At 36.5% G+C, this 17434-nt stretch overlaps 1 protein-coding gene across 1 annotated transcript in view; it reads left to right on the forward strand.

The window, feature by feature from the left end:
- The first annotated feature begins 1340 nt into the window (after window positions 1-1340).
- The window catches only part of Cyp39a1 (cytochrome P450 family 39 subfamily A member 1), a 130486-nt gene continuing 114392 nt past the window's right edge, over window positions 1341-17434 (forward strand). The window contains exons 1-5 of the mRNA XM_027950468.2: window positions 1341-1647; window positions 10034-10169; window positions 12086-12260; window positions 14255-14404; window positions 15647-15740. Of these exons, the coding sequence (XP_027806269.2) occupies window positions 1456-1647; window positions 10034-10169; window positions 12086-12260; window positions 14255-14404; window positions 15647-15740 (747 nt within the window). The 5' untranslated portion in view covers window positions 1341-1455. The remainder of the gene's footprint in view (window positions 1648-10033; window positions 10170-12085; window positions 12261-14254; window positions 14405-15646; window positions 15741-17434) is intronic.

Below are 17434 nucleotides of genomic sequence, written 5' to 3' on the forward strand. Positions count from 1 at the left end.
ACCTAAAAATAGCTTCATCATAATAAGTAGCACATTGTAATTGTCTTTCTCTGCATGTCTTCCCACCAGCCTTGTAAGAAGGTCAGAACAGGAACTGTTCAACTGTATATCCTCAGGCCCTACTACTGTAGTAATTACAATGATGTCGCAATTAATAGGTGCCCTGCCTTGAATTTAGTATTTACATATCATTGACTTCTCAGGATCCTTCCTGTAAAGTAAACACAATATAGATGAGTTCAACTCAAAGAGGTCAGGTAACTGGAAGATGTTAAATCCATGCTCAACAATGAATGGTTAATAATTGAAGTCCCACAAGGTAAATCCACAACTTGGATTTAAAAGACAATGAGACTAAGTGTGTAAATCTTGTCAGAGATGATCCCAATAAGAATGAAAAATGTATTTTTTTAAAAAGGCCATCCTTACCAAAAGGAAAATGATTCATTGAGAGGAATGACAGCTTATGAAGCTTCTAAAAGTATACATTCGGACACAACAGCACATCTCTAAGGGAGATTAGACGAAATTGGACCGAAAGCACCTCAGAGACCTTCAATTCCTTCTCCCAAAGCTGGCCTTGCCTCCACCCTGCTGCTTTGGCCAGGCAGGCGTGCAAGAAGAGGGCGCAACCTCTTGGGATGCACACAGCCTGGAGCGAAGCAGCGCGCCCATCCCTCCCCCAGCGCCACGGCGCGGCGACTTGCCGAGGAGGCCCAGGTGTGGGCGGCCGGGTACCTAGCTCGGCCACGGTAGCCGCGCAGCCGGACAGTACGAACTTGCTTGCTCGGGGCCATCTCTGGGCGAGTGGCAAAAGCCTCTCCTCATCCTCCGGGTTAGACATTCAGCAGCAGGTGTGGACGACAATGCACCCCTTCTCGCCGGTGCACCCGCTGCGCTGGCCTGCCAACTTGCCACGGCGGCCCCTTCTCAACCCGCAAGCGGTCGGGTAGAGACCATTTCCCCCAGAAAGGCTCGGTGAACCCGCGCCTTTCTAGCAGCCCCAAACTAGAGTGGTCCAGCGGCCCCAGTCAAGAGCCGAAAAACAAAGCGGAGCTATGAGGCTTCTGGGAAATGTAGTCCGCCGGACTCCGCGACTTCTCTGATTGGCGGGTAGAAAGACGCCGGTTAAGCAGTTGTCCCTAGGTCTCCATGGCAGCAACTCTTGCTCCCTCCCTCCAGCCCCGCCCCGCCCCGCCCCATCTAGCCCAGCCCAGCCCTTGCCTGGTTTTGGTGGTAGCCAGGATTTGAAATAGAAGAGGAGGTGGGAGGGAGCGATGATGCAAACATCACCTAAAAATTGGGGCGGGGAAAGGAAGTTACAATTACGAAAGAGAATTAGCTGCAAAAGTTGGAGCGGAAAGATTGGGAGACTCGGAGGGTCTTCCCTAGCCCACAGGGTACGAGAAAGTGCCAGGTCAGCAGGACTTTGTCAAACTTCTTTCATTTTGGAAAATGATGGAACAAAATACAGAATTGATTTCCCCAACAGTGATTATAGCCCTGGGTTGCGTTGCTCTTTTCTTATGCCTTCAACGAAAGAATTTGCGTAGACCTCCGTGCATCAAGGGATGGATTCCTTGGATTGGAGCTGGACTGGAGCTTGGGAAAGCCCCTCTAGAATTTATAGAGAAAGCACGAATCAAGGTATGTGGCGCGCGGGCGGGTTTTTCAGAGAAGTTAACATTTTCCTTTTTATTTATTTTTTCATTAGATTTCAGGTGCAATATTAGAACACCGGGAATATACCTCCTTCCCGCAATTAAACATTGTTAATAAAGCATTTTTAATCCCTCTACTAACAATCAACAACCATGTCCTACACAAGGTTTTGCGAAGGAGACGAAATACAATGCAGCTTGCATCTGCCTTACTGGAAGTAGAGATTAACTTTTAAGTGTTAGTTACTTCATCGAAGTTAATTTCGAAGTGAATACATTTTAACTAAATGCTTGCAATAGTTGTGAAAAACAGAAGTGTAATGTGATTTAAATTTGTGAAAATGAGTGATAAATTCGTATCCAAAATGGAGCTAATACCAGGATACTGTAAAAATTGCTTGCAAAATTGATCTTTACAAATGTAAGGGGTACTGTTTTTCTTGCTGGTATTGTTATTGATGATGGGTGGTTGTAATAGATGTTTTTGTTCTTAAAGTGTCTTTCAAATGTTTGAGCATTTTAGGGAAAAAACATTTGCCAGCCTTTTAATTTCTATTCAATTTCCAGCCACCAAGATTTTGTGGTGATGCTAACCATCATCATTATTGTGTATTGTATTACAATATTTTCTGTGCTTCCTCCATATAGGTTTCTATCTGGTTAGCCCAATTTACAAAATAATTCTATATATAGTAGTAGCATTATATATACTTTTGATGGTTTACCTTAAAAATTTCTGAGATTACAATTTGGTTTAAAATCTTGGGGAATAGTGAAGAGAACTAAGATGAAAATAAGAGTAACCAAAATATCACACCAGAAATGAAACATTAAAATTTTAGAGTATATTATTTTGCCTTTTTTTCTGTGCATTTATAAACTATCGAGTAAATAACAGCGGCATAATACTGTAATTCTATTCTGTGTCCCTTTGAATTTAAAATTTAATGTGAATAATTTCTCCATGTCAGTATTTCTCTGAATCTTTTTAATGGCTATATTTCATGATATAAAGATATGATAGCATACTTAAATCTCAGTAGTTGCATGTTGAAGTTGTTGCCACCCTTTTTCTTTATCTCAAACATTGTTTCTTAGCATGTGTGTATGTGGTCTTACATTTTGCACTTATCTGATTGTTTCCTCAGAATAAGTTTCTAAAACTAGAATTGCATATGAGAAAATGCACACTTAAATTGGGTATCATATTACCCTTGTCCAAAGATGTAACAATATATACTTTTTAACTCCCTTTGAGTGTATGGATTGCATGGCTTCTTATATCCTGGATCATACTGTATACCAATATTCTTCATAATTTTTGCTAGTCCAATAGATGAAAAAAGGTATCTCCTGAAAAAACACTCCTTTGTTCCCTACAGCCTTTTGTAGGCATCTGATTCTGATAATTTTTAAGGATTTTTTAATAAGCTTGATCAGATTAAATATTTGTAAGGAATCTGTAGTTTTCTTTCTTTCTTTCTCCCCCCACCCCCTTTTCTTTCTCTTTCTTTCTTCTACAGTGCTGGAGATGGAGCCCAGGGCCTCATGCATGTTAGCCAAGCACTCCACCACTGAACCACATCTCCAGCCCTCTGTAGCTTTTCTTAAATGAAACAAGTTGTGTGAGTCAACTATAATATTATGTGACACAGTACAAATTACCTTTTTCTAGTATTAAAATATAAAAGATGACTATATTGTTTTATATTTGATACTGAAAGTTATTATGCTTCACTCTTGCCTCTTCCCCTTGTACTGGTCATCTGGGCAGGATGCTAAGAAAGGGTGGGAACTCCCATCTTTGGTGCCAGGGGAGATTTAAACTGTAAAAAACACCAACTCTTACTAGGGGATGAAATTGATCAAATTGTGTTATATTGTGTGAGTGTATGAGTATGTAGCAACAAATCTCACTATTGTGTAAAAAATAAGCAACTATAAAGAAAAACAAATTCATTAAAAGGCTATTGGGAATACAAAAATCTTGGAGGTGAATAATATATTGATTATCTTGATTGTGGCAATTTTACAGGTATGTATATATATATATTATATATAATATATATTATATATATATTATATATAATATATATATAATATATATATGCCAATTTTAGCATACTGTATACTTTAATATGCAATTTATTGTATGTCAGTTATACTTAAATAAAACTTTTTTAAAAATAACCCTCAAGCAGAAATGTTCAGATCAGCATTTCTGACTATAATTAAACCCCCCAGGGGAGATTTGCTTTCTTAAGCCATTTTCAGATCATCTTGGGAGACAAGTGGTTTTCTTCCCAGAAAAGCCCATTGTGTAAGTAATAAACCTTTCCATACACCATTCTTGTGTGGGTGACATCATCAGTCTTGACATTGGAACCAGATTTTGAGTGGAGGGTGCATTCTGCTTTTTCATGGTAGCTGCAGTAATTTCTAATTGGTAGCCTTGACAGAAAACTGCATTTAAGTGGCTACTGTAGGAAACACTAACTGCATACTGAACCACTTAAAGTCTCAGCATGAGAGATTGCCCCCTCAGCTTCTTCTGCCCCTGGAGAAGGCAGAGAAGAGAAAGCTTTAGCGACTGTAAAAATCCTCCCTTTATTTTTATTTAGTAATTGAGTAGATGATGCATCAATATAGTTCAATTTTTTTTGAAAAAAATAAAAACTACAGTGAAACATCTCTCTGACCTCTGTTTCATTGCCACTCAGTTCTTTACCCATTATTCCCAGCCTTGGTAATACTAATTCATTTCTTATATATCCTTTCATAGTTTCTTTAACTGTGTACAAACAAATACAATTATAGATTCTTATTATCCATCTTTTATACGCAAAATGCATCATACTACCCACTGTTTTTTGGTTAAAAGATACTGAAATATTTACTTATCAGTACTATCTAGAACTTTCAATGTTTTTTTTTAAGATGTATGGATATACCTAACTTTATTTAACATGTTTCCACATTGATAATCATGTGGGGTATATTTCTAAAATAATTCATAATGATCCCCACCTTTTGCAACCCATTCCAATGTATAATTACCTCCTGTGAGGTGTCAGCAGAACTTAGTAACTCCCTTCTAATGAGTAAAATATGGCATACATGATGGGATGTGACTTGTGTCCTTAAGCCTTCCTTTGGATAACAGACTCTATTTTTTTCTCAACTCACACATTTTATGGAGAGACCCATAAGATAGGAAACAGAGGGAGGCCCTGGCCCACAGCCAGTTAAGAACTAAGGATTGTGGAAAACTGAATCCTGCTGCCCACCATGACCTTGACAGCAGGTCCTACCCTAATTGAGCACTAGATGGCTGATGCTCTATTTTTAGTTAGAAGCTCACAAAAGGAAAACAAAAACAAAAACAAAAAACATGTTGAAAACCCAATATTTGAAAATTTTGAGACAGGATTTTGTTTATATTTCAAACTGAGTCTGGTTATATCAGTCTTTAATTATGATTTACAATTTTTTAAGCATAAGACTTTGATAAAATCTCTAGTATTTTGACTATGAAAGTAATTTTAAAGGTCTAATAGTATGTGTCTCAGGCTGCCCATTGACAGCTAAGGTCATCTATTTGTTGACATGATGGAAACACTATTTGCAAACAATATCCCAAAATGCATTAGGACAAGTTTGGATATTTTGTAAAAATGATAGTGAATAATTCCATAAAACTCTTGGAAAGTTGTTGACACAATTAGCATCATTATTTTTTCAGACTTGATTGAATGAAATGGTATCTTCCTCCCACCACATTTATGGTGCTGAAATCCATAAATAAGAGTACAAGATACAGCTAGCAAACCAACTTCCCCCAAACACAGTTCTCTATATTAAAATGGCTTAACTAAGGACACTATTTTCCCATTGAAGAGCTATTTGATGGCCTTACATGTAGTAATGTATCATGAGTTAAAATCAACTTTCTCTAATATTATTAGAGCTATTCCAATTTTCACGATACATCCATTTTCTATTCCTTATTTTTCTACTGTTCTGAGTCTTTAACTTGTCTCATGCGAAATACAAAATACGTTGAGCTGAATGAAGAAAAAAGTAACATCAGAGTTTATATCACTAAGTACTTATATTAGAAAAAAACAAAAACCTGAAGTTAATAATCTGAGCTTTTGCCTCAAGACTCACCCAAAGCAGCCAGATAATCCCAAAGCAACAGAGGGAAAGAAATTTTAAAAAGCAGAAAACAAGGAAATTGAAAACAGAAAAAAAGCAATGGAGAAAATCAATGAAAGAAAAAGTTGGTCTTTTTAAAAGATCAATAACATTGCCAGACCTCATGTAAGAGTGACAGAAGACAGAAGTGACCAGTATTAGTAATGAAACAGGGGATATCACTGTAGACCCTGTAGACATCAAAAGAATGATGGAATACTATGAATAACCCTGCATACATAAATTTAACAACTTAGATGAAATGGACCAGCTCCCAGAAAAACACAAACTACCACTACTATTCAATAAGAAATAGATAATTTAAATAGGCTATACTACTATGAAAATTGAATTTGTAATTTTTAAATTCCCCTAATAGAATTCTTTAGGTCCAGATTGTTTCACTGGGAGATTATACCAAATGTTTAAAGAAGTAACAATCTATTATATGCAATCTCTTCAGAAAGTAGAAGAGAAGGGAATGCTTCTTGTTCTGATGTCAAACCAAAGAAAGTGCAAATGAAAAAAAAAAGATACGTATTCTATATGAATACACAGGCAAACCTATAAAAAAATCAACAAATAAAATTTAGCAATATATGGAAGGAATTACCAAGTAGGGGTAATTACCAGGGATTCAAGATCATTTTAATATTTGAAAATCAACCAATATAAAGCACCATATCAATAGGCTACAAGAGAAAAAAGTGTATGATTATATCACTTGGTATAGAAAAAGCATTTGACAAAATTCAGTATTTATTCATGATAAAAAAAATTCAGAAAATTAGGAATAGAGAGGAAGTTTTTCAACTTGATTAAGAATGTCAACACAAATTATATAGCTAACAGGATACTAAATGATGAAAGACTAATGTTACCCCTCCATGATTGGGAACAAAGCAAAGATTTCTGATTTCACTATTCTTAATAAACACAGTATTGGAACATTTACCAGTGCAACAAAGCAAGGAAATAAATTAAAGCCATATGCTTGGAAAGGAAGAAATAACATTGTCCCAGTTTTCAGATTCTAGAATTGTGTAGAAAATACCAAATAAAAATAAATAAATAAATAAATAAACCTCTTGAGAAGTTTTGTAAGGTCTTATTCAATTTTCAGTTGTATTTCTATATACTAACAATGAATATGTGGAAACCATTATTAAAATATAATGCCATTTATAACCATTTAGAAAAAAATATGTAGATATAAATTCACCAAATATGTACATGACTTACATGCTGAAATCTATAAACACTGATTTAAAAAGTCGTAAGTGGGAGATACATTGTATTCATGGATTGAGAAAGTCATCATAGTAAAGATATCAGTTCTCCCCAAATTGAAATCCAGTTTAATGCAAATACTATCAAATTCCCAGCAAGATTTGTTGTAAATATAAGCAAGATTATTCCAAAAATTATATGGAAAGGCAAAGGAACTAGAACACCTAAAACAATTCTGAAAAAGAAAAGTAGATGAAATCATTCCACTCAGTTTTAAAACTTATTATTTATCAAGATTGTGTGATATTGGCAAAGGGATAGAGAAAATGATCACTAGAACAGACTAGAGAATTTAGAAAGAGACCCATACCAATAGCTAACTCGTCTTTTGACAAAGGTGCAAAACTAATTCAACAGAGTAAAGATAGCCTTCTCAACCAATGGCGATGAAGTAGTTTGATACTCTTAACTGTCACTGGAGGAGTTCTCAGGACAAGTGGGATTTCAACTCAGGACAAGTGGGATCTTTGGCATACATAAAGGAAAATAATTTCAGCATACACCAGTTTCAACAATTTAGGAAAAAATGATACTGATATGGTCTATTGAAAGAGACAGAGAGCAAGAGACAGCAACCCCTTGGTTTGGGACATTAATATCTATAGAGGGACAGTACTAGGGCTGGGCTGGAGGTAGAGTCAGGGCAGAGTTACAGGGTTTCACACTAGTTTTCCTAGCCTTCTCCTCATATTACGTTGGGGGCAAGGTTGCCAGCCAAGGGCAGGAGCTGGGTTGCTCAGAAGTTGCTTGTTTTGCATTCCAGTGGTTCATGGTCATTTCCTGCATCCCAGTAGGCACTTTATTTATTTATTTTGGAGATTTAGTATATCTTTCTTTTTCTGTATCCTCAAATTCCTGTCTCAATAAACAAAACAAACTGACCTCCAAACACCAAAATGTGCCCATCAACCTAAGTCTTACATCTTAAACAAAAATGCATTCAAAATAGATCATGAACTTAATGTAAAACATAAAGCTATAAAACTTTTAGGAAAAAACCATAGAGACTATAATCTTAATCTAGGTCTAGGAAATAGTCCTTAGATTTTAGCCCCTACCCATCCATGTGGCAAAAGGCCACCTTCCATGTTATGGTTTAGATCTGGACTGTCTCCTTCCAGATCTCATGTGTTCAGAGTTAGGGCTTTGGGTAGTAATTGGATCATGAGGGCTCTGACCGATCCGGTGGACTGATCCAACTATGGATGAGGACTACTGGGACATGGGACCTGTTGGAGGAAGAAGCTCATGGGGATGTGCCCTGGAAGGGTTTATCTCCCTGCCACATTATGCTCTGCTTCCTGGCCACCATGAGGTGAGCAGCTGTCAAACAATGAAAAAGACTTGTCTTCTAAGTATTGATTAGTAAATAATTGAAATAATATTGGTAATATTGAAAAGCAATGCCGATGTCTGGGTCATCACTGTGGGAGGATGGGCTTCACTTTCTAGCAATGCAGTGATTCTTGGACCCACAGTTGCCTGGTAGCACCCACAAATGTATCATAGGAGTAATCATCTGCCATCTCATTATAGGTGTAGAAATGACTGTTATTGAAGTAGCAATGAGCATAAATGATGTTCTGAGACATCTATAATAACTGTAATGGGCTGTGAAAGTGTGGTTTCTTATGATGATAGAATCATGGGTAAGAGTATGGTTTTTTGCCTACATTCATCATTAAATCAAATACTCAATTATAGTTGGAATTCACCAAAATGACATCCCTATTTCCCAGCAAGATGATGGACTCCCTGAAGTGAAACTTCATGCTAGAGTATGTTTTATAGGCTGCTAGGAGTGTCTCAAGAGAGAGAGAGAGAGAGAAATAAAATGAGGTGGGAGATAAAGGCAAAATGTAGAACAAAGAGAAAGCAAGGGAGGAGAGGTTCCATAAGACAGGGAAGGAGTTGGTGATTCACAGGAGCGGGAACTTCTGTCCGTGTTAACAGGAGGGAAAGCTGGGGGAATGGGCACAAATTTGCTTGATTAGCCAGATGCAGTGCTCAGAAGATGAGGCTGCTCTCAGTTCATTGCCTGCATCTTTTCCAGTTAGTTATAAGGCAGGATCTTTTAACAGGGTCTCAGAAGGAGAGAGTTGAGTAAGAAGTACAGGTAAAATTGCTATTTTGGAAAATAAGAAAGTGGACAGGTTAATGGACAGAAAAGTGTTTGAGTTTGCAAGACATAGTTGAGTGACCATGGATTTCCTATAAAAGCAGCTGGTAATTTTGTGTCTTGTTCTTGAGTAATGTCAAGCTATTAGTTGCTTATAATCCTATTGATATCTTGACAACAATAGTTTATATCATAATGTTGATAAATTCTCTAGTTATTATTTATAATTATTGTTTTCTAATAATTATTTTATGATGCCAGGCAATGTTAGGATTACATGCCTGTAATCCCAGCGACTTGGGAGACTGAGGCAGGAGGATCTCATGTTTGAGGCTAGCCTCGGCAACTTAGTGTGACCTTTAGCAACTTCGCAAGACCCTATCTCAGAATAATAAAACGTGAAAGGGCTGAGGATGTGGCTGAGTGGTAAAGTTGGAGAAAGAAGGCATTGATTCCCTGGGATCAATCCCCAATACCAAATAAATAAATGAATAAATAATGATAATAATAATAATTATTATTTCATACTATAAGAAAGGAAGATATGAGTTAATAATAACTATCTTATTAGACATTATTAGGACAGAATAAATTTGGATTTATATAACAACATGGTTGAAACAGTCAAAATTTATAATTAATTATCAGATATAGTCCTAATAATTTTTATCATGACCATAATTTCAGTATTGGAGTTCTTGAGGAAAATGTAATCATTCTTAGAAATGCTTATTAATATAAAATGTGTTTCTATGTTTTATTTCAGTATGGACCAATATTTACTGTCTTTGCTATGGGAAACCGAATGACATTTGTTACTGAAGAAGAGGGAATTAACGTATTTCTAAAATCCAAAGAAGTAAATTTTGAGCTAGCAGTACAAACTCCTGTCTATCGTACAGGTAAATAATACATTCAGGTAGTTCATTTGAAGTACAATGTTGGAATTCAAGAGAAGTTGAAGGCAAAAATTACATCCTTACGCTTCCATCAAGAATGATGAGGGCCCATTACTTTATTCTCCAGGTAGAACTAGAAGGAGAAAATAGCATGGGATGAACTTTTCTGGTCATTGAAGGGCAAATTATTGGCAGGCTGATACTTTTAGACTTCAGTTAGACATGTTGAAAGAGATGGGGTTACCTCACTGAGTGTTTTTAAAGAGTATTTGGAGTGTGTATCAAGTTACAGTACCCAAAATGTTGGTAAAACTGTTCTGCAGCTGTGATGACAGCTCTTGGCTTGATTACATGTTGTTGCTCCACTTTCTGTTTAGGAAGCCCTTGAATGGCTTTTCCTGACATATCCAACAGGGCTAGTAAGGTAAGCTAGGGCCTGGCTTGCCTGTTCACAAATTCCCCATCTAATTTAGAGACTGCTGGCTTGTTGTGGGGGCGTGCTTCTACTGTGGCTGTTGGCCTTCCTTTCTTCCCAGGCTGTGGATTTGTGTGCTGAAGCTATTCGTCCTTCCCCAAATGCAAAGCTGGTTCACTCTGTGCCCATTTGTTTTCTCTGCTTTCACAATGTTTGCACTTGTTTCTACCATCTACGTCTTCTTTCTTTCTTTCTTTCTTCTTCATGTACTCTCATTCATTTCTTGCTCTTAAGACAAAAAGTTTTAAATTTCTCAGTGATCAATAACATAATTGTTTTTTTTCTTCTTGCTTGCATGAAAATCACATGTTGGTTAAACACTATTTGGTGCTTAGTGATATATGGGTTGTGGAATTTCTGATCAAGAAATATAAATATTTTGAAGGCTTTTAATCTGTATGGTAACATATCCTTTTAGGAAAAAAATATACTAACTTACCTATTGAGGATTATGGAAATTATCTTTTATTTTCATCTGAGCCTCTCCTGGGGCCTTTTATGTATAAATATTTCTGTTTAATAGATGAAATATGATAATAGGAGCAGGGGTTGTGGCTCAGTGGTAGAGCCCTTGCCTAACATGTAACATGGTTCGGTTCTCAGCACCGCATGTAAATAAATAAAATAAAGGTCCATTGACAACTAAAAAATATTTTAAAAAATAAATATGATAATATTTACTCTTAAGCCAGTTTCCCATTCCTTTTTAAAATTCTCATAGAGAAGATATATGCTCAGGAAATCTAGAGCTTATTTTTAATTAACTTACAAAATATAACCTACACATAATAAGATGACGAAATGTAAAATTATATTTTTATATTTGATAAAAGATACTTCAGAGACAATACAACAAGATAAAAGAAAAATCTAAGGAGATATGTTTTTAAAATACCTTATATTTCGACTACCCCTACCTAACTGGAAGTGTATATTGTGAAAAGAACATGAATATAAAGGAAATAGTGGAGTCAGTTATTCATGGGATTTGAAAAGGCTTTTTGGTATAAGTAACATTCAAGAAGATACTAGAAGGATAAATAGAAATTAGCAAGAGAAATGTGGATCTTATCAATGTGGGTAGGTAGGTGGGGGTAGATGCTAGGGTAGTAAAACAAAGAATGTTTTGAGCATTTTGAATAGCTTCTGAAAATGCTGGGATATGTAAAATATTATGTATTTTGAATATGCATGGAATATAGATTTAGAGAAGGAAGAAGCAGAAAACCAATCCTCTCCATCCCTTAAAGTGAGTCACCCTCTAGACTGGTGCTTTTTCACAGTATGGACTGAATCTTCACCTGCATTTACTTGCCAGATGTGATTTTATGTAAGAAAAGGATTTTGGTAATCGTCCCTACTGACCAAGAATTGGCAGAGGTATACTGTTCGTATGCTTTAAAGAGTGGTTGCTTGTTTTGAAAATAGTTTTCTCTGTTTATAGCATCAATTCCAAAGAATATCTTTTTAACACTGAATGAAAAGCTATATATTATGATGAAAGGGAAAATGGGGACCTTCAACATACATCAGTTTACTGGGCAACTGACTGAAGAGTTACATGAACAATTGGAAAATTTAGGCACTCAGGGGACAATGGAACTGACCAACTTTGTAAGGTAAATAGGTAAAATAGGTAAATAAGTAAATGTGTTTGTATGATTTAATCATGCTTTTTTGGAATTAAATTTTTTTTTTTAATATGATACATTGGACTTTGGAAATTACTTGGTATAATGAAGTAATTAGAAACAAATTGATTCAATACAGTTAATGAAGTCTACCAAATGAGGCTATTAAAAATTAAAAAAAAATCTTAAATTTTAATTAGTGTGCAATTTTAGTTTAGCACTTCAATTTTGTTGTAAGCAAATAAGCCAATACAGTCATTTTGATATATTTATAGTAATTTCAATAGCGTCCTTCTAGTAATTGTGTATATGTCACATGGATGTACCTCTCACAATTATCATACAGCCACCATTCAGAGCAGTCTGTGATGATCAGACACTGAGAGGACAGGAGAGAGAAGGGAATGGTGAAGTGGATCATGAGGATCCAGGAGGTACCTGTGAGACTTCAAAAGGTAGTCCAGACAAAACCAGGGTAGGTCTCAGAACTGTTTTAAGACTGTTATCTTAGAAGGTAGGTCCCAAGAGACAGGAGAGAGCTTGGGGTCGGGGATGGATCAGCTCTGTTCTAAAGCTTTCTGGAAAAGTTTAAGGCTGGGCATGGAAGCTATGAGGGCAAATTCCCTCCACACATAAAGAGATTTAAGAGATTTGGTAGATTAGAAAACCTGAAGCTCTTTTCCACCTCAGTGGAAGTCTGGAATGCTGAAGGCAAAATCCAGCAGTTCTGACTTAAAACAGAATGATGTATAGTGGTTTCTTAGAAGTTCAGAAAGACGGGGGCGCGGGGGAAGCAAACTCAACCAACCAAACTTAAAAATTTGCTAAAGCTTGCATAGTATCTGTAATAAAACAATGCAAATCCCTGGATGTTTTTGAAACTTTGGAGAAAAGTGATCCTAAAGGGGCATAAATATCTTTGATATTAGAATATCTTTTTTTAAATTTTTTTTTAGAGAGAGAGAGAGAGAGAATTTTTTTAATATTTATTTTTTAGTTTTTGGCGGACACAACATCATTGTTTGTATGTGGTGCTGAGGATCGAACCCAGGCCGCAGTCATGCCAGGCGAGCGCGTCACCGCTTGAGCCACATCCCCAGTCCTAGAATATCTTTGAATATTGAGTATTTGGGGATATTCTTTTCTTTTTTTAAAAAATATTTTGTTTTAGTTTTAGTTGGACACAATACCTTTATTTTATCTTTATATGGTGCTGAGGATCGAACCCAGTGCCCTGCCTGTGCTAGGTGAGCGCTCTAACCGTTGAGCAACAATCCCAGCCCCAGATATTCTTTTCTTAATTATGTCACATTAATCATTTTACTCACTTACAGTAAAAAAAATATTAAAGATCAGAGTGTATTTCAATATGCACTAGTTTGAATATGTGGGATCCTGTGAGGAATTATGAAATCTGGTAACTACTCCTGCCCTTGATTCTCTGGTTACTTGAAAGGCAAGGGCTGTACCTTAGACATTGTTATTATTTTCTTGTTGAACTGCATTGAATCAATTTGCTTCTGTTTTTTATCTCATATTTGTCAGGCTTTATCTAATGTGTCTGCTTAGAAAGGATTTTAGAATCTTTAGATAAATAAGACCACAATTTCAGCTATCCCCAAATCATCTTGACCACAGTTAGCAGATATTAAAAATTTTTAAGAGTGATTTTTCCAGTGGTTCCAGAGGCTGAGGCAGGAGGATTGCAAGTTTAAACTGGCCTCAGCAAAAAAGCAAGGTGCTAAGTAACTCAGTGAGACCTCATCTCTATATAAAATAGGGCTGGGGTGTGGCTCAGTGATCAAATACCCCTGGGTTCAATCCCCAGTAATTCCCCCACCTCAAAAAAAAAAAAGAGTGATTTTCCCCAAAAGAAATTGTCACATAGTATCTACTCCTAATAAATAAGTCACCTCTTTCGTATCTTGTACCTTTCTTCTCCTGTCATTGTGTCTGCTTACTGTGTATTTCTGTCTTTGTAGGCATCTCCTTTATCCTGTCACAGTGAATATACTCTTTAATAAAGGTTTGTTTCTTACACACGAGAGGAATATGAAGGAGTTTTACCAGCATTTTCAAGCTTATGATGAGGGTTTTGAGTATGGGTCCCAGATGCCAGAATGGCTCCTGAGGTAGGTCACTGATTCTTTGTACAAGCTCCTCTCAGCAATTTATACAGTCTTCTCATTTCTATTTTTCCAAGTATATATAACAGCAATTTAAGTGGGAGAGGAGTTATTCTATGACCTGTTTGTGTTTTAGTATGTAAATGTGAATTGAGGGAGGAATGAAGAAAAGAGATGCATTTCTTTCTTTGTCTTTTTTTTTTTTTTTTTTTTGATGAGCAAAATCCCGAGGGCTATGGAGTGAGAAAGAAGGGATGAAGAATTTATTTTGAGGCCTTTTATTTCACGTATAAGTTATTATTATGACACTGATTCAGTTTGGATCTATGCTAAGGCAGTGTGACCAGTCTCAGCCCCATTCTCTCTGAAGCAAAAGTAGGTATGGCCAAATGTTATTTCTTACAGTTGGTTCAGATAAATGTTTGTAAAATGGTTCAAATGCACAATAAGTGCCTAAGTTTTTAATTTCTTGGCAGTTGCTATATGCCTTCCTCCATTTGAGCTGTTTTTAGTACCATGGACTGAGTGGCTCATAAGCAATAGAAATTTATTTCTCACAGTTCTGGAGGCTGAGAAGTTGAAGATCAGGGTTGCAGCCAGACTCGGTTCTGATGAGGGCTCTCTTCCAGCTTGAAGTCTGTCCACTTCTCACTGTGTCCTTGTGTGGTAGAGGGGTGGACAAATTCTGTCCATGATCTTTTTCAAGGAAACTAGTTCCCTACATCAGGGGATCTTCTAGAAGGTCCCACCTCCTCATCCCATCACCTTGGAGTCTAGGATCTCAACATAGGATTTTGAAGAGGACACAAACATTTAGACTGTTGCAACGTATAATGGTGACTTGTTAAAAAGATTAACACAATGATAGCCAGTTTCTTTGCAGGCATAATTTAGCAATTGGTCTCGGTGCCAGGTTTTCCTCCTTTAAAACTTAGAACAGTCATAGCGAAAGTAATCCAAGCAAGTTGTACAATCTCATTTCTTCTTCAATGCCAATCCATTAGGAATCCAGATGTTCATTTTTCAAAAGTCTAAAATGTGTTTCCCTTTGTCCTCTCAGTTGTCCTTGTGAACATATGAGGTAGACCTCACATGAAATAGACCTCATATTAAAGCCTACCCCAAAATAAAGAAGAAATTAGAAGAAATAATTATAATTCCATGGACATTCTCTGTTTTATACTATGACCCATTACTCCTAACATGCTTTCAAATTAATTTCTACACACGTATTTTTTCCTCATGCAGAAACTGGTCAAAATCCAAAAGGTGGCTCCTAGCCCTATTTGAGAAAAGTATTCCAGATATAAAAGCATATAGATCTGCAAAAGATAATTCTGTGGTAAGTATTCTTTAGCTTCTTTTGCTAAAATACATGTGATGAAGATGGTAATAAACTATGATTTGTAAAAATATTTTTACTAAATATCATGTGTTTAATTAATGCTACTTTTATGCCAAGTGGATATACTGGACATGTTGACATATGTTATTATTATATCCTCACAACACTGAGGTTATCAATCCTATTCTACACAAGAAAAAACAGAGGCTACCAATGAAATAAAATTCTAATATTCTTTATATGTCATTATATAGTTGACTGTGTCAAAGGAAAAAAAATTAATCTAGTTTAAAGATCTTAATAGACCTTATTTTGCAATTCTAGAAAATAGAATAAATATTCTGATAGGCTGAGCAGAAAAGGTTGGTTCCATAGATAGAACCAAAACAAACTAATAACAACAACAAAAAAAAAAAAAAAAAAAAAAACAGAAACAAAGAGCAAAAATATAATCATTGGTTTCAAAGTCACTTCCCATAAAGATGAAGGACAGGGAGAACCATATAATGACTACCTGGGCATGGTGGCACACATCTGTAATCCCAGTGGCTTGGGAGGCTGGGTCAGGGAGTTTTCAGGTTTGAGGCCAGCCTCAGCAACTTAGTGAGGCTCTAAGGAACTTAGTAGGAGCTAAAAAAAAAAAAAAATGCTGAGGAAGTAGGGATGTGGCTCAGTGGTTAAGCACCCGTAGGTTCAATCCCTGGCACCCAAAACAAAACAAAACGAACACACAAAATAGAATGACTGATTGGTTAATATCAGATCACTTCTGGTTACTTTTTGTAAGGATTAATGGAGTTAAGGATTAAAGCAAAGGGAACTTCATGTTGTGCCTATTGGTCTGTTTGGGAAATTTGTCTGTCAGTCATTCTCCTGATTTCTTGGAAAGTCAGAGCACAACTTTATTATGGTTTGATGATGTATAACTTTAGCCTGGGTGACTCCGTTTGATTTTTAGTCTGGTCTCTAGGGGTCCAGTGCGGGAATTTAGTCCAAAACAATAGCCTTTGATAATTTTTATTTAACAGCTATGCCAATAGTGACAGGATGGACTAATAGCAAGTTTGGACAGATAATAAAGCTCTGTAAAGTAGACCGTGATGGTGAGGCCACGACCACCAGCTGTTCTTTCTTTAGAGAAGATAGAATAGTATGATTTAAGTGCCAAGTACTAGGACCAGTGCCCTCAATGTTAGTCTATGCCTGTGGTTCTTCCCTGAATCGAAAGCTCTGGGGTAGCTGGAGCCCAGCAATTCAGTTTCACAAGCCTTTCCAGGTGTTTCTGAGGCTTTCTAGTGCATGGTTTTCACCCTGACAGTAATTAGAATCACCTCTAGGAACTTTTGATAATGATCTGATCTGTTGCATGCCCCCCGCCCCCCAAGAACCTGGGTTTCTTTTGGTCTGGGCTGCTTGGACTCAAATGTGGTCACCAGTTGTGACCACGGGCAGTATCTGAACTCTTGGCCTCAGTTTCCTCACGTATCTCATAGAGTCATTGTGGGGATTAAATGAGTTAATTTTTAAGTGCTTAAAACATAGTAAGGACTAGTTAAGAGTTCAGCACTGTAATCATTTTAAAAATCACTTCAACTCTTTTCATACTTAAAGATGACATCACTTGTCATCTTTACTTGTCTTTAGTTGTACAATAAGAGTTGTTCCAAACAACTTAACTCTGGAGAAGAATA

This window comes from Marmota flaviventris, chromosome 6, assembly GCF_047511675.1.
Source record: "Marmota flaviventris isolate mMarFla1 chromosome 6, mMarFla1.hap1, whole genome shotgun sequence".
Classification (NCBI taxonomy): Eukaryota; Metazoa; Chordata; class Mammalia; order Rodentia; family Sciuridae; genus Marmota; species Marmota flaviventris.